We start from the raw sequence: 21,291 nt of genomic DNA, 5'->3' as shown, positions 1-21,291 counted from the left end.
TAGCCAGGTACACAGGAAAAGCCCCGGGAACTTTTTAATTTCATTTCCTGTTTGGTCAGCGCGGCGAGCTCAGCAGCACAGGTGACCAAGCAGTCCCCCTAGAATCACAAACGAGCTCCAGCATGGAGCGAACAGGAGACACTGGATCTGATTGCTGTATGGGGAGACGAATCTGTGCAGGCAAAACTCCGATCAAAAAGAAGAAATGCTAATATATATGCCAAAATCGCACAGGGCATGATGGACAGAGGCTACAACAGGGACACACAGCAGTGCTGTGTGAAAGTCAAGTTGCTCAGGCAAGCCTACCAAAAGACAATGGAGGCAAATGGTCACTCTGGGTCAAAGCCCTCATACATGCCACTTCTATGATCAGCTGCATGGCATTCTAGGGGGGATCCTACCACTACCCCACCACTGTCCATAGACACCTGCAAGGGGGGAGTCTCACGCAACACAGAGAAGGATTTTGTGGATGAGGAAGAGGAGGAGGAGGAGGAGGAGAATGCTTGCCTACTGTGCAGTGAATCCGTTCTCCCCGGCAGCCAGGATCTTTTCATCACCCTGGAGCCAATACCCGCCCAAGGCGGGATCCCCGATCCTGAAGGTGGGGAAGGCACCTCTGGTGAGTGCACATTTGTAACTACAGTACAGGGTTTAAAAGCAATAGTGTTTAATGTTTGATTTTCTCTGAAGACTTGGGATGCATTCGCGGCCAGTACAGCTACTGGAAAAGTCTGTTAACGTGTCTGGGGATGGACACACCTTATCAGTTATCTCCCCTTTTTTTTTTTAAATTAATAAAGAAAGAATGCGTGGTTTCAAAACAATAGTGACTTTATTTCCGTTGCCAGCTGTGATTGAAGGGGGGGGAGGGTGGTTGGCTTACAGGGAATTAAAATCAACGAAGGGGGCGAGTTTGCATCAAGGAGAAACACACACAGTTGTCACACCTTAGCCTGGCCAGTCATGAAACTGGTTTTCAAAGCCTCTCTGATGTGCAACGCGCCTACCTGTGCTCTTCTAATCGCCCTGGTGTCTGGCTGTTCAAAGCCGGCAACCAGGCGATTTGCCTCAACCTCCCACCCCGCCGTAAACGTCTCCCCCTTACTCTCACAGATATTATGGAGCACACAGCAAGCAGCAATAACAATGGGAATATTGTTGTTGCGCTGAGGTCTAACCTAGTCAGCAAACAGCAACAGTGAGCTTTTAAACCTCCAAGGGCACATTCTACCACCATTCTACACTTGTTCAGCCTATAGTTGAACTGCTCCTTACTACTGTCCAGGCTGCGTGTGTACTGCTTCATAAGCCATGCGAGCAAGGGGTAGGCTGGGTCCCCAAGGATAACTATTGGCATTTCAACATCCCCAACAGTAACTTTCTGGTCTGGGAAGTAAGTCCCTTCTTGCAACTGTTCAAACAGTCCAGAGTTCCTAAAAATGCGAGCGTCATGCACCTTTCCCAGCCATCCCACGCTGATGTTGGTGAAATATCCCTTGTGGTCCAACAGTGCTTGCAGCACCACTGAAAAGTACCCCTTGCAGTTTATGTACTGGTTGGCAAAGTGGTCCGGTGCCAAGATAGGGATATAGGTTCCGTCTGTCGCCCCATCACAGTTAGGGATACCCATTGCAGCAAAGCCATCCACTATGACCTGCACATTTCCCAGAGTCACTGCCCTTGATAGTAGAATGTCAGTGATTGCATTGACTACTTGAATCACAGCAGTCCCCACAGTAGATTTGCCCACTTCAAATTGATTCCCAACTGACCAGTAGCAGTCAGCCGTTGCAAGCTTCCACAGGGCTATTGCCACTTGCTTATCAACTGTCAGGGCAGCTCTCATCTTGGTATTCCCGTGCTTCAGGGCGGGGGAAAGCAACTCACAGAATTCCAGGAAAGTGGCCTTATGCATGCGAAAGTTTTGCAGCCACTGGGAATCATCCCATACATGCAAGGCTATGTGGTCCCACCAGTCTCTGCTTGTTTGTCGGGCCCAGAATCAGCATTCCACTGTATCATAGAATATCAGGGTTGGAAGGGACCTCAGGAGGTCCATCTAGTCCAACCCCCCGCTCAAAGCAGGACCAATCCCCAATTTTTGGCCCATATCCCTAAATGCCTCTCCCCCAAGGATTGAGCTCACAACCCTGGGTTTAGCAGGCTAATGCTCAAACCACTGAGCTATCCCTCCCCCTATCAACTAGCCCCACTGCTGCCATGATGTCCCAATTGCCACATCCCATGCTTTCAGGAATGCCTGTGTCCATGTCCTCCTCACAATCATCCTCGTGCTGCCGTCTCTTAGCCAGGTTCTGCACATACTGCAGTATAATGCACGAGGTGTTTACAATGCTCGCAACAGCAGCGGTGAGCTGAGCAGGCTCCATGCTTGCCGTGCTATGGCATCTGCATGGGTAACCCAGGAAAAAAGGTAGGAAATGATCGTCTGCAGTTGCTGGGAGGGAGGGAGGAGAGACTGACGACATGTACCCAAAACCACCCACGACAATGTTTTTGCCCCATCAGACATTGGGAGCATAACCCAGAATTCCAATGGGCAGCGGAGACTGTGGGAACTGTGGGATAGCTTCCCACAGTGTACTGCTCCGTGAGTCAGTGCTAGCCATGGTAGTGAGGATGCACTCTGACAACTTAATGTGCTTAGTGGGGACATACACAATTGACTGCATAAAATCACTTTCTAAAAATCAACTTCTATAAAATCGACCTAATTTCGTAGTGTAGACATACAATAAACACTTAATGATATTTCTTAGGGTAACTTTGTTGTGTCTGTAGATTAGCAAAGAATTCTCATGAGCTTTTTTACAAGTTATTCTCTTACTATTATAGGGTCCTTATTATTTGAGCACAGGGTCTCCTGTGAGCTTGGGTCTGTACCCGAAGGACTTTCACATCCTGAGGCAATACCTCAGAAGACAAAGCCAGTCTGGAAGAGTCACTGGGGTATGTCTACACGGCAATAAGACATCCATGGCTGGCCTATGTCAGCTGACTAGGGCTCGCAGGGCTTGGCCTGTGCAGCTATGAAGTTGCAGTGTAGATGTTCTGGCTCAGTCAGGAGCCTGGGCTCTGGGACCCTCCCTGGGTCCCAGAGTCTAGGCTCCTACCTGAGCCCAAACATCTACACTGCAATTTTATAGCCCCACAAGCCTGGGTCAGCTAACATAGGACTGCTGAAGATGTTTTATTGCAGTGTAGACATACCCACTAGGTGACCATACTTCTCTCTTCCTTCTATAAGACCTTCTATACTGCATATGTGCATCTGTTCTGCATGCTCACACAACTCAACACTTCTGGTAGGAAGGGAAGGAGCAGTCTTGATTGTACAGCACTACAAAACTATTCTCAGTAATGGAGGGGAATGAATGTCTTGCATTCTGTTCTTCTTCAGGCACTAATGCAATGATCCCACACCTACTACTTCATGAAGTGGTCCCCTACTTCTTACACCGTATTTGCAAATTTTCAACATAATTTAAGTGCAATTTAGAGTGCATGAATTGACACTTGAATTAATATATTATCGATGAGGCAATATGAAACTGACAATCTTGAAAAAGTTTGTTTACAAACCATTTATGAATTGATCAATGCCATAGGATTACAATTAAGTCATCTTTGCAGTCAGTTGATTCTAAGACTCATTGATTACTTTGTTTTCACAGGATTAGACAGGTACCTTCACTGCAGCCATGACAACATACAAAGCCATTACATATCTTGAAACCTAATAGAACTGGCAAATCGGTAACAGGTATAGCAGCATACCTGTTGATATCGGACAGCTTCAAATATAGACCTATTATGGGAGAAAAATCCATACCTTTAACCACCACTGAAAGTGTTTTAATTAAAGTGCTTCCAAACACCTATTTGAAAATAGCAGGCATTTGGCTAGAAAACAGAACTATCCATCATAAGTAAGGATACTCCACATGACATGTAAATCATTTGTGTTTAAAATCTATCCGAATATCAATACTGAGATGCTTTTTCTCTTTTTCAATAGTTCTCAAATCACAATCTCTAATACTGACCTATTCACACCAAAGAAAACACCCTATTTTCAGAGTAGTTTTCTCTGTAGCTGAAATAATATAAATTATTTCATTCACATTTTTGTATAATCAGCAGTAAATACAATCTACTTCACAGACTCCTTGAATTCCACTGCAGCTCTGAAATCACAAGACCTAAATAATAGAATATTCTGAAGTCTTATTAGAACAGTATTAGATTATATCTTTAACAGTTATCTGCAAGTTAGTTCCAATTAATTTATTTTTAGCTTCATCAAAATGTGAAATTAGGGTGAGGGAAAAAAGCAAGACAGAACCATCAAATTAGAGACCTTAGGACAATTCCACAGAGGAAGCTGCCCCTCCTCCTATGCGTTCCCCTAGAGTCTGATGAGTAGCTGTCTCAAATGAAAGAAATTTTTCCTCCTTTTACAGTTTCTAAAGTTAGAACTTGAGGACATGAAACATCACAGCTATTGCAAGACCTCAACCTGCACAGTGCTGCTGTAAGAAATAATGATCTTGCCATCCACCATCGACACTTATAGCAATTTGCTAAGTAATTGCTTAAAGGGTGTCCTTCACTCAAACTGGTTTGTCAACGGGAAATTGCATTTAATAAAATCTGACGATTTATGAGTGGACTTTGAAGTTCAACATAGTGAAAAGAACAAGCCATTTCACATTTCTAGCAGAAAAAAACGACAAGGGAACAGTTCTAAGGAGTTTCGTGGAACCTTGACAGCAGCATTCTAAGGGGGAAAACATACAGTTTGCATTTTCTATTATTTCCAATACAATTTTGGCATAAACTCATTTTAGATTTTTTTAAAAATCTGTTTTCATTGGTTTGATCTTGGTGATACAGGAACATACAGACACCACAGCAAGACTATATATCCAACATTAGAAACTATCTTGCATTTTCCCCCACCTAATAAACAATTTATAAACCAAATTCTTTAGAAGCTTCACCAATGCATCTTAAAGATAAACAAATCCAGTCTTGAAAACCTACACAAAGGCAACTTTAAAGTCTTTTTCTTTCTATACTGCCTTTGCAGTTATTTCAGAACAGCTCTTTCCCTCACAAACAAAGATGAGCTTCTCTACCTGGTGATCCTACTGTGAAGTTGTAATCTTGCATAAGCATGTGGTAAGACAAATATTGTCCTGGAAATGAATGTACTATCACAAATTCAACACCATGAACCAAATCCTGCTTGCCTTAGCCACGTGCATTGTTCCATATAACTGCATATGGAAGCAGGGAGAAAAGCTTGGTGAAAGCCTTGTATGAATACCAAAATCTGAGTGACAGCAAACAACATTGCAAAAGAAAAAAGAAGGCACAAGTTTGCACATTTCCTGTAATAGGGATATAGGCTGGGTGGATGTGGGGGTTATACTACTAATTTGCATTTATTTGCAAAAAGAAAAGAAAAGGAGGACTTGTGGCACCTTAGAGACTAACCAATTTATTAGAGCATAAGCTTTCGTGAGCTACAGCTGAGGAATCTGAGGAAGTGAGCTGTAGCTCACGAAAGCTTATGCTCTAATAAATTGGTTAGTCTCTAAGGTGCCACAAGTACTCCTTTTCTTTTCTTTTTGCGAATACAGACTAACATGGCTGTTACTCTGAAACCTTGCATTTATTTGAATACAGGAGGTATTTTTTCATGCTTTGTGTGTATATAATAAGATCTTCTACACTTTCCACAGTATGCATCCGATGAAGTGAGCTGTAGTTCACGAAAGCTTATGCTCAAATAAATTGGTTAGTCTCTAAGGTGCCACAAGTCCTCCTTTTCTTTTTGCGAATACAGACTAACACGGCTGGTACTCTGAAACATCTCAGAAACAAGTATTACTGGAAAGCTGGGCTTCTTAACTTACCAGTGCTACACAGCATTCAGCAAATCACCAGCCCGTAATATCAGTACGTTCTGAATACCAGGTTAGCTCACATGCCCCCTACCCCTTATTTTAGCAGCTATCATCTTTAGCTACAGTTAGGAAATACCATATGAAAAGCAGCTTGGAATCCCAGCTTCAAAATACTGCAAAGGATAAATCTCCAGCTCTAGTACTACATAGGGTATGGTCTGTTGAAACTGTGTTTGCTTTTTTCCCTACTTGCAATCTTTAAAAATTTAAAGATGGTCTTCAAAAACAAAGGCGTTAAGATTTGTGTCCTTTTTGCTCCATTATGATGTACACAGACAGCCTGAAAAGGATCCGTAAGAAGTTCTGCCTTTTTTTTTTTTTAAATGTCAAAAATTCAGTGTCTCTCGAATACTCCCAGGATGGCTGGAGGTTTGATACAATAACATCAAATGCAATGGAAGAGAACTGCTTCATAAAATCACGGATATTAAAAATGGATTGGATGAACTAATAGGACTTCTTCATTCCTCCCCCAATATAGAATTGTGCCCTACAGTATGTGGTGAACCAGTACAATTAAACTTTTCCAAGCACTGACTATGAACTGGTAGTTCGAATAAAAATTCAGATCAATAGGCAAAGGACACATGGCAGCACACTTCGTAAAAATTGGCTTCCAGGAGCAGAGGTTGGAAAGAATGAAAGCCTTTTCCACCAGCTTCTCCAAGTGGAAGAAATTCAAAGAAGAAAAGATGTGTGATGCACAGTTGCACTCAAGTTAGCTTGCAAAAGATAATTAGGTCAGTCAAAAAAGTACTGGTAACCCCTGAAATGCATTTAATTGAAAGTGTATTTTGCCCTTTTGGCTAATTATACAAGTATAGCTATAGTAAGTGAGAAGACTTCCTCAGAAGAAAGGAATAAAAGTAGAAAGACAGCTGACATCTTCACCGCACCATGATCCATTAACATAAGCTTGCCCTCTTTTCGTAAGGGGCAAACCAAAGTGGACAATTTCAGGGTACAGCACCTGCACTGAGAAACCACCACCAAGCTTAAAATCTACAGGTTGACACAATGTTTTTACACACAAGGTAGGTTGGGAACAGCATATTATAGATTTTTATTCCAGCGTTTGTGGTTATTGTTGCAAGACTATCTTTTCTAGTTTGCATAATTTCCAGCAAAATTCTCATTTGAAGGTAAGACTTTCCAAGACTGGTCTCAATACACAGATTGCGTTTTAAAGTCTGAAGACAGCCTCCTCAGATAACTCAAAGGCTAAAAGGTTAAAAAAAAATTAACACTGCAAAGATTTCTGATACAGATAATTCAGACATGGTTTGAATGCCGTAACGTCAAACTTCACGTAGGGCTAGACCTCAGTGAGAAATGGTCACAATGGGGGGGGGGGGGAGAGCCACCATTAAAAACGTTCCTTTGCATTCAGAACTAAAAAGTTACTTGCATACGTTGTATAACTGCATGCAGCAGGACTTAGGGGGAAAAAAGTTACCCGATACTTACTAACCAGAGGTAGATACATGAGGAAAAGAAGCAGAATGTCCTGGTGAGAAGACCAGCCAATATTACCTATAGTCTAAGAAAACAAACAGCACTGGGATTTCTAGCAAGGTCCCTGGTCCACTGTCCCTGGACCCTGCTTGGAGGCACCATCTTTTATATTATCAGACACCTACTAGTCAGAGGCTAAGTTTCAAGCACCATCTCCCCTCTATCTGTTGAAAGGGAGACTAAACTTTCTGAATACTATGAAGAGAGTCTGCTATTCTTCTCAATTCTCAGGATCCATTTGAGTCCCCATCCTCCAAGACGTAGTGCCCACCTCTGCTGCTTCTCATAGCTTTCTCAAGCATGAGCATAAAACTGACTGCTGACAGTTTCACTGGGTATGTCAACACAGAAAATCTCTGAGCCTAGGTCTACAGACTCAGTTCTGCTATGGTGCTAAAAATAGCCATGTAGATGTCTGGGTTTGAGATGGAGCTTGGGCTCTGAAGCCTGGGGAGGAGGGTGGGTTACACAACCTGAGCCCCAATCAGAGCCCAAATATCTAAACTGCCATTTTTAGTGCCATAGAGAGAGCTCTGAGAGACGGAGTCTGTAGACCTGGATTTTAAGACTTATTGCTGCATAAGGTTTTTGTTCTTGCCATTACTATTACCCCAGCTTACTGAATTGCAGTGAAAATAGTCATTAATTTTGTTCTGCTGCAGAAGAAGTGAGCAGCAGCGGCGGCTCTGTGGTTGTGTGGTTTGCAGACTCTGGAGGACATCACTGCACTACTTTACATTTAAAAGGCTGGAGACTTACTTTAATCAAAATTTACATTCCACAGAATTTTATGGGATAAGTCCCCAAACTCATGAGGGAAAACTTCCCATTTACTACTGACTAATGGGCATAATTTTTCAAGCCCACGTATGCAGGGCAGTTGAGATGCACACACACACAAAAGGGTAATTAGAATGCCATGGATCATTATTTGCCGTATGTATTAAGCGGCTGAAAATAAAACTTGCTGAGTTCCAGATGCCAGTTATACAATGCCACGCTTAAAAGGATCATGCCCCATTCTGTCTCAAAAGGGGAGACTACATATAATTGACTTAAATCTGAAATCTTAAGACTAACAGCACAAATGCTTCAAATCCATTATTCAACAATACATTGCAGCTACGACTATACTTCATGTTCCACTTGCTGAGTATTGTATTGTGCTGTGTGTATAACCACTATGCCTTCACACTGACTGCTGCTTAAGGAAGGGACCTGTTACTTGTTGTCACAGCGCATCAACTGTAAGGTCCATGTACTATACTAAACAGAAAGCAAGGAACTGAAGATCAACAATAATTCAGCCACAGTGTAAGTCTGTAGTCTTTTTTATTACAATTTAGGCTGTTAAATGTATACATTAGCAGCCAGTATGTACACAGTGGGCAAGTTAACACTACAATAAGAACTTTAGTATTTTTATTTTATGATGCATGTACATTTTAATTTGCAATTTTAATTACTACATTAAGTTTAGTTTTCTGTATTTAATAAGTTAAGATGAAACAATTCTGTGTTTAATTATAAACTGGTGAATTAACTGATAAAAGATCAATGGAACACAAATATACCTGCTGTACTATTTTTAACATTTCAGACAAGTATAACTGCAAAATATCTCACCACTGTGTGGTAACTAAGGTCAACGTTGTATAGAGTAACTCCCTATGCAGCATTCCATCTGGTAAGTAACAGATCATCCATATATTCAGAGATATATTAGGAAAACCAAGTTTTATCAACAGGACTATGAAAATAATTGCTTTGAGATTAACTCCAAGCGTTTTATTTTGAAACACCTTGCATGTGAGAGTTGAGGGGGCTGGGAAGTTGTTGCATAGCCTGTCATCACTGGCCTTTGCAGCAATGTATTCTTTTATCTGTAAAGCCAAGGGCACAACTAGAAGTATATAGAATAAAATGTTCTTTGTTTATCCCACTCATGGCACTATACTGCCTGAAAGATTCCAAGCCCTTCTCACACAAATCTTAAACTAATGCAATGAAAAGATATAAGGAAAAGAGTACATTTCCAACCTTCCTAGTTGCAGTGTATATATTAAAAAGAAAAGGAGGACTTGTGGCACCTTAGACTCTAACCAATTTATTTGAGCATAAGCTTTTGTGAGCTACAGCTCACTTCATCGGATGCTGTGAGCTACAGCTCACTTCATCTATGCATCCAATGAAGTGAGCTGTAGCTCACGAAAGCTTATGCTCAAATAAATTGGTTAGTGTCTAAGGTGACACAAGTCCTCCTTTTCTTTTTGCGAATACAGACTAACACGGCTGCTACTCTGAAACCTGTATATATTAAGACTCTGATATATTGCTTTCTTTCTGATAATGTTGTGAGGAAACACTTCCCATAGTTCTGATCAGCCAGTTTACAAGTACAGAATTATGTCAACAATTCAGTCAGTAACAAACAAAACTATTAATGGGTGGAAAGAAATAATGTGGTATCTCCAATACCAGAGAGTCAAAAAGGGAGCTGTTGATTCAACGGCAAATTCTGCTTTTCTCCCTGATTAAGGTAAAGAACTTCATAATAAAACAACACAAAACCCACATTTTCCTTCAGCTTAAGCTTGGGCTTTCTTGGATAAACCCCAAGACCATTTTAACAGAGAACAGCAGAAATTGTTATGGCACCACTACTACCCCAGTGAAGCTACACAAAACTCTGCTATACTTTCATGTAGTCTGAACATAGAGCTACTTTTTCACAACTGTTATGAAGTGTTTTTTCCCACAGCCAAGTGCCTTTCTTACCACCTTCCCCCTTCACAGTGCCCACCAAAAAAAAAAAAAAAAATCACAAGTCTGGCCCATGGCTTTGTTAAAGTTTCACCTAGCACTCACAATATGCTAGGTACTTTCCCCTGAGAAGCTCAGACTCTACAGACAAATAAATAAAAGGTAAAAATTAGTATAGTGGTCAAGGTGGGGATGGGCCACAGCATAACAATTAAGAGGTTTTCTGTAAATAAAAAAGCTATACTAATTAATCCTCTTTACATCTCATCACCCCCCTCGGCATCATAAGTTAGTGTCCCCAATGGCATCATAACTGTAGCTGGTCTTTAGAAGAAACCTTGTGCATAGATGTAAGCACAGGAGACAGCATAGATACATTTGTATGAGAAGCTGATAAATGGGCCAATGAAGTTGGCATTGATGGGGCAGCAAAGGTGGTGGGCTGATGAGAAATGAGACAAGGGCAGAGCAGTTATGCAAAGACTTCAGTGACCATTTCAAACCTTAGGTGGATGGAGCATCAGTGGAGGGATGACACGGTCTGAACAACAGACAAGGAAGCCTATGTTAGCAGCAACTTTTGGATGAATTGAAGAGGGGTGATGTGAGTGTCAGGAAGATCAGAAAGAAGAACATTTCAGTAATGAAGTCAGTCAATCATGAGGGCCCAAATGAGATATTTAGCTGAAGGGATAGAAAACAAAAGGACAGATCAGAGAAATACTGTGGTTGAAGAAGCAACAGTATTTGCATATAGCTTAAGTGTGTGAGGTAAGGAAGGAGAAATAAAAAATACTTCCCAAATTAAAGTCTTGAGTGACAGGGAAGATGTTGGTGTTTTCTACAGAGACAGCTAGGGGCAGTTGAGAAGGTGTGAAAGAAAACAGAAGGAGCTTAGTACTAGTCATGTTAAACTTAAACTGATGGTGAGGCATGCAAGGACAGATGATATCAGAGATGCATGCAGTAGTGCAGGATTAGATAGAGCAGGGGTTCTCAAACGGGGGGTCGGGACCCTTCAAGGGGTCACGAGGTTATTACGTGGGAGGTCATGAGCTGTCAGCCTCCACCCTAAACGCTGCTTCACCTCCAGCATTTATAATAGTCTTAAAAATAAAAAAAAGGCGTTTTTAATTCATAATGTGGGTATACTCAGAGGTCTTCTGCGTGAAAGGGGTCATCAGTACAAAAGTTTCAGAACCACTGAGATAGAAGGAGATAAAACAAGCTGTAAAGTAAAAAAAAAAAATAAAGAGGAAGGGGCTCACAAGTAATTCCAGAGACAGTGGTGGTGGACAGAACGAAGAGAACAATCAGAGAGATAGGAGAATAATCACAGGACAGATGATATATGCCATCATGTGCCAGCAATGCCCCTCTGCCACGTACATTGGTTAAACTGGACAGTTTCTACGTAAAAGAATAAATGGACACAAATCAGATGTCAAGAATTATAACATTCATAAACCAGTTGGAGAACACTTCAATCTCTCTGGTCACTCGATTTCTGACCTAAAAGTGACTATTCTTCAACAAAAAAAACGTCAAAAACAGAGTCCAACGAGAGACTGCTGAATTGGAATTAATTTGCAAATCGGATACAATTAACTTACACTTGAATAGAAACTGGGAGCGGTTGAGTCATTATACAAAGTAAAAGTATTTCCCCTTGTTTATTCCTCCTCCCTCCCCCCCACCCCCCCAAACTGTTCCTCAGTCGTTCTTGTTAACTCCTGGAAATGTGCTGGAAATGGCCCACCTTGATTATCACTTCAAAAGGTTCTCTCTCCCCCCCACCCCACTCTCCTGCTGGTAATAGCTCATCTTAAGTTATCACTCTCCTTACAATGTGTATGATAAACACACATTTTTTCATGGTCTGTGTCTATATAAATCTCCTCACTGTATTTTCGACTTTATGCATCCGATGAAGTGAGCTGTAGCTCACGAAAGCTTATGCTCAAATAAACTGGTTAGTCCCTAAGGTGCCACAAGTCCTCCTTTTCTTTTTGCGAATACAGACTAACACGGCTGCTACTCTGAAACCAATCACAGGACAGTTCTGCAGAATTCCAGGGAGAGTGCTCAGGATGATTGACATCTGCTGCTTTTGATATTATCAAAGAGGGTAGGAATGGAATAGAAGTCTTGAGACTTGACCGGGAACAGATCTTTAGAACTGCTAGCAGTTTCAGAGGAGAGAGAGTGGAAGCTAGATTGGAAGAATTTAAAAATTACTAGGACATATTAGAGGTCTTAAAGAGGTCACCAGGGCCTGATGAAATACATCCTAGAATACTGAAGGAGCTGACTGAGGAGATATCTCAAACATTAGCGATTATCTCTAAGAAGTCATGGAAGACAGGAGAGATTCCAGAAGACTGGAAAAGGGCAAATATAGTGCCCATCTATAAAAAAAGGGAAATAAGGACAACCTGGGGAATTACAGACCAGTCAGCTTAACTTCTGTACCCAGAAAGGTAATAGAGCAAATAATTAAGCAATCAATTTGCAAACATCTAGAAGATAATAAGGTGATAAGTAACAGTCAGCATGGATTTGTCAAAAACAAATGGAGTCAAACCAACCTGATAGCTTTCTTTGACAACAAGAACAAGCCTTGCGGGGGGGGGGGGGGGGGGGGGGGGGGGGGGGGAGAGAGGAGGTAGACTTGGTATATCTTGACTTTAGTAAAGCTTTTGATACGGTCTCACATGACCGTCTCATAAACAAACTTGGAAAATACAACGTAGATGGAGCTATTATAAGGTGGGTACATAACTGGTTGGAAAATTGTTCCCAGAGAGTAGTTATTAGTGGTTCACAGTCATGCTGGAAGGGCACAACAAGTGGGATCCCGCAGGGATCGGTTCTGGGTCCGGTTCTGTTCAATATCATCAATGATTTAGATAATGGCATAGAGAGAACGCTTATAAAGTTTTGCAGATGATACCAAGCTGGGAGGAGTTGCAAGTGCTTTGGAGGATAGGATTAAAATTCAAAATGATCTGGACAAACTGGAGAAATGATCTGAAGTAAATAGGACGAAATTCAATAAGGACAAATGCAAAGTACTCCTCTACCCCGATAGAACGCTGTCCTCGGGAGCCAAAAAATCTTACCACAATATAGGTGAAACTGCATTATATCGAACTTGCTTTGATCCACCGGAGCATGTAGCCCCGCTCCGCCAGAGCGCTGCTTTACCGCGTTATATCCGAATTCGCGTTATATCGGGGTAGAGGTGTACTACATTTAGGAAGGAACAATCAGTTGCACACGTACAAAATGGGAAATGACTGCCTAGGAAGGACTACTGCGGAAAGGGATCTGGGGGCCTTAGTGGACCACAAGCTAAATATGAGTCAACAGTGTGATGCTGTTACAAAAAAAGAGAACATCATTCTGGGATGTATTAGCAGGAGTGTTGTAAGCAAGACACGACAAGTAATTCTTCTGCCCTACTCTGCTCTGATTAGGCCTCAGGTGGAGTATTGTGTCCAATTCTGGGCGCCACATTTCAGGAAAGATATAGACAAACTAGAGAAAGTCCCGAGAAGAGCGACAAAAATTATCAGAAGTCTAGAAAACATGAACTATAAGGGAAGATTGAAAAAATTGGGTTTGTTTAGTCTGGAAAAGAGAAGACCGAGAGAGGACAAGGTAACAGTTTTCAAGTATGTAAAAGGTTGTAACAAAAAGGAGGAAGAAAAAATTTTTATTTAACCTCTGAGGCTAGGACAAGAAGCAATGGGCTTAAATTGCAGCAAGGGAGGTTTAGGTTGGACATTAGGAAAAACTTCCTAACTGTGAGGGTGGTTAAGCACTGGAATAAATTGCCTAGGGAGGTTGTGGAATCTCCATCACTGGAGATTTTTAAGAGCAGGTTAGACAAACACCTGTTAGAAATGGTCAAGAAATCCCTGTTGAGGTTACAGGGACAAACCATCCCGATGTGTCGAAAGAATAGTAAATATGGCAGACGACCAGCTTGGCTTAACGGTGAAATCCTAGTGGATCTTAAACATAAAAAAGCTTACAAGAAATGGAAGGTTGGACATATGACCAGGGAAGAGTATAAAAATATTGCTCGGCCATGTAGGAATGAAATCAGGAGGGCCAAATCGCACCTGGAGCTGCAGCTAGCGAGAGATGTTAAGAGTAACAAGAAGGGTTTCTTCAGGTATGTTGGCAACAAGAAGAAAGCCAAGGAAAGTGTGGGCTCCTTAATGAATGAGGGAGGCAACCTAGTGACAGAGGATGTGGAAAAAGCTAATGTACTCAATGCTTTTTTAGCCTCTGTCTTCACGAACAAGGTCAGCTCCCAGACTGCTGTGCTGGGCATCACAACATGGGGAATAGATGGCCAGCCCTCTGTGGAGAAAGAGGTGGTTAGGGACTATTTAGAAAAGCTGGACGTGCACAAGTCCATGGGGCCGGACGAGTTGCATCCGAGAGTGCTAAAGGAACTGGCGGCTGTGATTGCAGAGCCATTGGCCATTGTCTTTGAAAACTCGTGGCGAACGGGGGAGGTCCCGGATGACTGGAAAAAGGCTAATGTAGTGCCCATCTTTAAAAAAGGGAAGGAGGAGGATCCTAGGAACTACAGGCCAGTCAGCCTCACTTCAGTCCCCGGAAAAATCATGGAGCAGGTCCTCAAAGAATCAATCCTGAAGCACTTACATGAGAGGAAAGTGATCAGGAACAGTCAGCATGGATTCACCAAGGGAAGGTCATGCCTGACTAATCTAATCGCCTTCTATGATGAGATTACTGGTTCTGTGGATGAAGGGAAAGCAGTGGATGTATTGTATCTTGACTTTAGCAAAGCTTTTGACACGGTCTTCCACAGTATTCTTGTCAGCAAGTTAAAGAAGTATGGGCTGGATGAATGCACTATAAGGTGGGTAGAAAGTTGGCTAGATTGTCGGGCTCAACGGGTAGTGATCAATGGCTCCATGTCTAGTTGGCTGCCAGTGTCAAGTGGAGTGCCCCAGGGGTCAGTCCTGGGGCCGGTTTTGTTCAATATCTTCATAAATGATCTGGAGGATGGTGTGGATTGCACTCTCAGCAAATTTACAGATGATACTAAACTGGAAGGAGTGGTAGATACGCTGGAGGGCAGGGATAGGATACAGAGGGACCTAGACAAACTGGAGGATTGGGCCAAAAGAAAATCTGATGAGGTTCAATAAGGATAAGTGCAGGGTCCTGCACTTAGGACGGAAGAACCCAATGCACAGCTACAGACTAGGGACCGAATGGCTAAGCAGCAGTTATGCGGAAAAGGACCTAGGGGTGACAGTGGACGAGAAGCTGGATATGAGTCAGCAGTGTGCCCTTGTTGCCAAGAAGGCCAATGGCATTTTGGGATGTATAAGTAGGGGCATAGCGAGCAGATCGAGGGACGTGATCGTCCCCCTCTATTCGACATTGGTGAGGCCTCATCTGGAGTACTGTGTCCAGTTTTGGGCCCCACACTACAAGAAGGATGTGGATAAATTGGAGAGAGTCCAGCGAAGGGCAACAAAAATGATTAGGGGTCTGGAACACGTGACTTCTGAGGAGAGGCTGAGGGAACTGGGATTGTTTAGTCTGTGGAAGAGAAGAATGAGGGGGGATTTGATAGCTGCTTTCAACTACCTGAGAGGTGGTTCCAGAGAGGATGATTCTAGACTATTCTCAGTGGTGGAAGAAGACAGGACAAGGAGTAATGGTCTCAAGTTGCAGTGGGGGAGGTTTAGGTTGGATATTAGGAAAAACTTTTTCACTAGGAGGGTGGGGAAACACTGGAATGCGTTACCTAGGGAGGTGGTGGAATCTCCTTCCTTAGAAGTTTTTACGGTCAGGCTTGACAAAGCCCTGCCTGGGATGATTTAGTTGGGGATTGGTCCTGCTTTTGGGCAGGGGGTTGGACTAGATGACCTCCTGAGGTCCCTTCCAACCCTGATATTCTATGATTCTAAGATAATTAGTCCTCCCACAAGTGCAAGGGACTGGACTAGATGACCTCTCAAGGTCCCTGCCAGTTCTATGAATCTAGAATGAAGATGAAGGAGAGAATTCAAGGCAATTGTTGTAAACTGCATATTCAATGAGTTTGAAGGTAGTGTAGGTAGAGAGGCAAGCAGGGGTTAATGGTTAGTTTTGAAGATAGAGGAGATTAGACCATAATTGTATTGGGAGGGAAAAGAAAGAGGACAGCAATGGACTGAAGGAAAGAATGCAGGGGGCTAGAATGGTTAAGAGGATTGGGATACTGGGCAGATGGACGAGCTGGAGATGGAGAGAGCTGACAGAACACATACAGAAAGGGGTGTTGTCAGGGTTCCTTCCCCACTCTGAACTCTAGGGTACAGACGTGGGGACCCGCATGAAAGACCCCCTAAGCTTATTCTTATCAGCTTAGGTTAAAAACTTCCCCAAGGTACAAACTTTGCCTTGGCCTTGAACAGTATGCTGCCACCACCAAGCGTGTTAAACGAAGAACAGGGAAAGAGCCCACTTGGAGACGTCTTTCCCCAAAATATCCCCCCAAGACCTACACCCCCTTTCCTGGGGAAGACTTGATAATAATCCTCACCAATTTGTACAGGTGAACACAGACCCGAATCCTTGGATCTTAAGAACAATGTAAAATCAATCAGGTTCTTAAAAGAAGAATTTTAATTAAAGAAAAGGTACAGGAATCACCTCTGTAAAATCAGGATGGAAAATACTTTACAGGGTATTCAGATTCAAAACACAGAGGATCCCCCTCTGGGAAAAACCTTAAAGTTACAGAAAACAGGAATAAACCTCCCTCTTAACACAGGGAAAATTCACATAAAACAAAAGATAAACTAATCCGCCTTGCCTGGCTTTCCCATACTGGTTGCAATATTGGAGACTTGGATTAGAATGGGTTGGAGAAGATGGATTTCTGTCTGGCCTCTCTCTGTCCCAAGAGAGAGGAAACACAGTAAACAAAGGTTTCAGAGGAACAGCCGTGTTAGTCTGTATTCGCAAAAAGAAAAGGAGTACTTGTGGCACCTTAGAGACTAACCAATTTATTTGAGCATGAGCTTTCGTGAGCTACAGCTCACTTCATCAGATGTTTACCGTGGAAACTGCAGCAGACTTTATATACACACAGAAATCATGAATTTGAGCATGAGCTTTCGTGAGCTACAGCTCACTTCATCAGATGTTTACCGTGGAAACTGCAGCAGACTTTATATACACACAGAAATCATGTGTGTATATGATTTATATACACACAGATTTCTGTGTGTATATAAAGTCTGCTGCAGTTTCCACGGTAAACATCTGATGAAGTGAGCTGTAGCTCACGAAAGCTCATGCTCAAATAAATTGGTTAGTCTCTAAGGTGCCACAAGTACTCCTTTTCTTTTTACAGTAAACAAAGGGCACAAACCAAAGCCTTCCCCCCCCCGCCAAGATTTGAAAGTATCTTGTTCCCTTATTGGTCATTTGGGTCAGGTGCCAGCCAGGTTAGCTGAGCTTCTTAACCCTTTACAGGTAATAGGATGTTGCCTCTGGCCAGGAGGGATTTTATAGCACTGTATACAGAAAGGTGGTTACCCTTCCCTTTATATTTATGACAGGCGTTGAGTAGAGAAAGGTAAAATGAAGGTAAGGATTTTATCAATTTAGCCTTTGAAGTCAGCAAATTCCTGTATGGAGAGGGATATGGCATAGAGAGAGGAGTGTTTAAGGACAGAGTCAAAGACTGCATATAAGCAAAAGGGATTATGAAATGCATGACTGTTTGACCAGAAAGATGGCAGAGCTGAAGAAGAAGAAAGAAACACTGCAATGAAATAAGTCCACGTGGCCAAGGAACTCTCTCCAGAGATGTGTCTGCATAGAACCAGGAGCAGAGGAAACAAATGGTGGAAGAGCAAAATCAATGCTGGAGGGAGAGCATGGACATCTTGAAAGGGACGGAGGTCACATCAGGCACAGGTGGAGCCTGAGGAAGGGGGCAAGTGATCTACGTTAAAAGAGATGAAGTGGCTATTAGAAAGAGGGAACTTGCATAATGAGAGCTCAGAGATGAAGAGATAGCTGGTGAAGTCAGTGTCAAGTGACCAGCTTTTCTACTGAATGGATGATTTGATCCACTGCTGAAGATCAAATGAATGAAGGCAAGGATTTGTGTAGTTAATGAATCCAATGAGACATCAACTCAGAAGTTGAAGTCACCAAGAATAAGTGTGGGAGGTTGTGATGAGAGGAAAAAGGAGTCACATGTCAAATCTGAGAGAAAGCAGGCTGGGGAAGAGTCAAGGGGCAATAGATGACAGCAACATGGAGTAGCAAGAGCGTCTGATGGAGCTTTGCTCAAACAAGGAGATGGAGTAGAAATGCAGGAATGATTTACAGAAGCAGCAGGAAAGGGAAAAGAGGAACCCAAGACCGGCACTAAGTATTGAGGTAGGGTGGTAGAGACAGAGGCACCACTAAATTTCTAGTATCCTACCCAACAACCAACAGATTAAGTAAAACAGCAGCTGCTAAAATATTCAGACACTTTCTTTTGGATTATCTGAAGAGATCCACCAGGACCCTGGTTAAGGAATTTGAGAGTCAACTGTTCTTGAGATTTTTATGAATATAAAAGGACACACAAAACTCATTTACCACACAACTTGCCAGTCATAAGGAAATCCAGTTGAAAGATTCAACAGAATAGTATTAACAGTCTCCTGAACCCTGATTTACAAATACAAGTCCAGCTGGAAAATTTAAACAGTGCAAACCTATAACTGTACCAAGCATGAAACAATTAGTTATTCTCTACTTCTCCTTCTTTATGAAAGGTCTCCAAGGTGATACATAGATAACCTTTTTGATTTTGAACAGAACAAAGAGGGTAATAATGATGCCAGGTACACAGACTAGATGCTGAATGGATGATTTGATCCACGGCTAAGAAAAATGCAAAGGAGAGCCTGTGAAATAGTTATGAAAGCAGTTTGGAAAAGGGGAAGCCTAGTGCAACTGGAAAGCTCCGAGCAGTGTTTTTAGAGTCCTAGTAAGAAAGCTTTCTGAATGTGGCAGGACACGAACACTCAGTTCATACCATTGATGAGTCATTAGGAGCAGAAGAAATGGATATTCAGACACACACACCTTCCCCTTTTGTGACTGTCAACTCGAGACAGATGAAATCACCAAGGAAATTTACATTTATGACTACAGTGCTTGGGAGCCACCCACACTACCATTCATGTTGCCTTCAAACAGGGGCAGTAGCTGTAAAACCCTACAATCAATGACCTAACATCTAGCAGGTCAGACTTTTGCCTGCTGATGGGAAATACCAAAGGCATAGGAAGACTAGAGTTATTAGCACTTCAACTAAAGTATCGCAATTGCCCCATGTAATCATGATTTTAAAATCTATTAATTGAATGTAGTTTTAAAGAGGGGAGAGATGCAGGGCTGTGGAAAAGTAAGGCTATAGTTTGGTACCGGTGTTTATGTAGGACATAGCAACATTTCTATCCTGGAAACATGTTATTACTCTGAGCATTGTGCTCAAAGGGAATGTTAAAATGGGAGACAGAGCTGCAAACTGGAGCATGGGGTGGAGCTATTCATTGTGGCTCCCATCTAGGAGACTGGCAGCACCACCCTGGGGAGGAAGAAAGAGGCAGCAAGGGCAAAAAAGACCAAACTGGGGCAGAGTGAGGAAAGAAGCTACAGGGCTCAGTGAGGCTATGGGGAGAGGACCTGGCCCTGCAGCCTGACTGGAGCCCTTCCCCTGGCTGCTGGGGAACCTGATGGCTGGCCAGGCCCACTGCAGAGTGGGGCCAGGGGTGGGGATGCTCTGCCCAGAGGAGAGCCCTGCCCTAGGAAGCGAAAAAGGAGAAGTTATTCAGAACAGATGGCGCTACTCCCAAGGTGATGAAGTTGTGTCCCCCAGTCCCCACCTTCCGCCCACCCAGGGGGCGAGCCGGCGGGGTGTGAAGCAGGGCAACAGGGACGGGGGTGTCCTATGAGCTGGGGCACCATGGGGAAAGGGGTGCCGTATCGGGGGGCTAGGTCCCAGTGGGTGAGGAGATGGGGGGCACCGCGTGGAGGAGGGTCGCCTGGGTCCCCGAGAGGAGAGGGAATGGGGGGCGCCCGGCAATCCGGGATGGGGGCACCGGGAGGGGAGGGGCGCCCCGCAACCCGCGGGGGAGGAGGGGGGGAGCGCCTTGCAAGGGGGGATCTGGGAAGAAGGTGGCGCCGTACGGGGGGGACCGTGTCCCCCAGGTCCCCGCACGGGGGAGGGCCGGGTCCCCGCACGGGGGAGCAGTGCGGGGGAGGGGGGGAGCTCTGTGCGGGGGGGGGGGGGTCCCGCTCACGTGTGCGGCCGAGCTGCAGCATCCCATGGCGGGCGCGGGTCTCTGTCCCGGGGGAGCCGGGCCGGGGGTCCCCGCTAGGCACCGGGCATCCAACCGCCGCGATCACCCGCCCCAGGGCAGTGGGGGCGCCGCTCCGGCCTCGCCCGGCTCCTCCGCGCAGGCGGGCGGGTCGCTCGGTCGGTCGGTCGGTCACTGGAGCGCGGCTGCGGCTCGAGTCCCTCGGCAGCGCCGCCCCGCGCTCCTCATCCTCCCCCGGCGGCGGCGCGACGCGGCGGCGGCGGCGGCGGCGGCTCAGGAGAAAGGGGCGGGGCCTGCTCCGCTCACCAACCCGCCGGCCGCGCCGAGACCGCAAAGTGCGGCGGGCGCCGAGTGCCGGCTCAGCGCGCCCGCCCGGACACAGATTGGCGCGCGCCGCGGCCATTTCCGCCCTCCGTGAGGGAAGATAGGGCGTGTGCGCTGCTGTCCGCCGCAGAAAGGGCTCGGTCCACTTCCGGCCCGAGGGGGGCTCCGCGCTTGCCTGCTGTCCACCCAGGCAGGTGTCCGTGTCCTGCCCTGGGGCAGCTGTGGGCGTCTCCCCCGTGCCTGGGGGCCCGTCTGTCTGCCCCCCCCTCAGCGTCGGCCTGTCTCTGGCCCCTCCCTCGTGCCTGCCACCC

At 44.3% G+C, this 21,291-nt stretch overlaps 1 protein-coding gene across 2 annotated transcripts in view; it reads right to left on the bottom strand.

Moving 5' to 3' along the window:
- Positions 1-20,998, bottom strand: part of SLC44A1 (solute carrier family 44 member 1) — a 91,948-nt gene extending 70,950 nt beyond the window's left edge. Inside the window, exon 1 of one of the 2 annotated variants that reach the window (XM_073345962.2) lies at positions 20,639-20,998. In XM_073345962.2, the coding sequence (XP_073202063.1) occupies positions 20,639-20,665 (27 nt within the window). In that variant the 5' untranslated portion in view covers positions 20,666-20,998. The remainder of the gene's footprint in view (positions 1-20,638) is intronic. The other variant, XM_073345963.2, reaches the window with a different exon arrangement.
- Between the last annotated feature and the right edge of the window lie 293 nt (positions 20,999-21,291).

This window comes from Lepidochelys kempii, chromosome 5, assembly GCF_965140285.1.
Source record: "Lepidochelys kempii isolate rLepKem1 chromosome 5, rLepKem1.hap1, whole genome shotgun sequence".
Lineage (NCBI taxonomy): Eukaryota > Metazoa > Chordata > Testudines > Cheloniidae > Lepidochelys > Lepidochelys kempii.
Note: the sequence above shows the minus strand (reverse complement) of the source record. Positions and strands in the feature narration are given on the sequence as shown.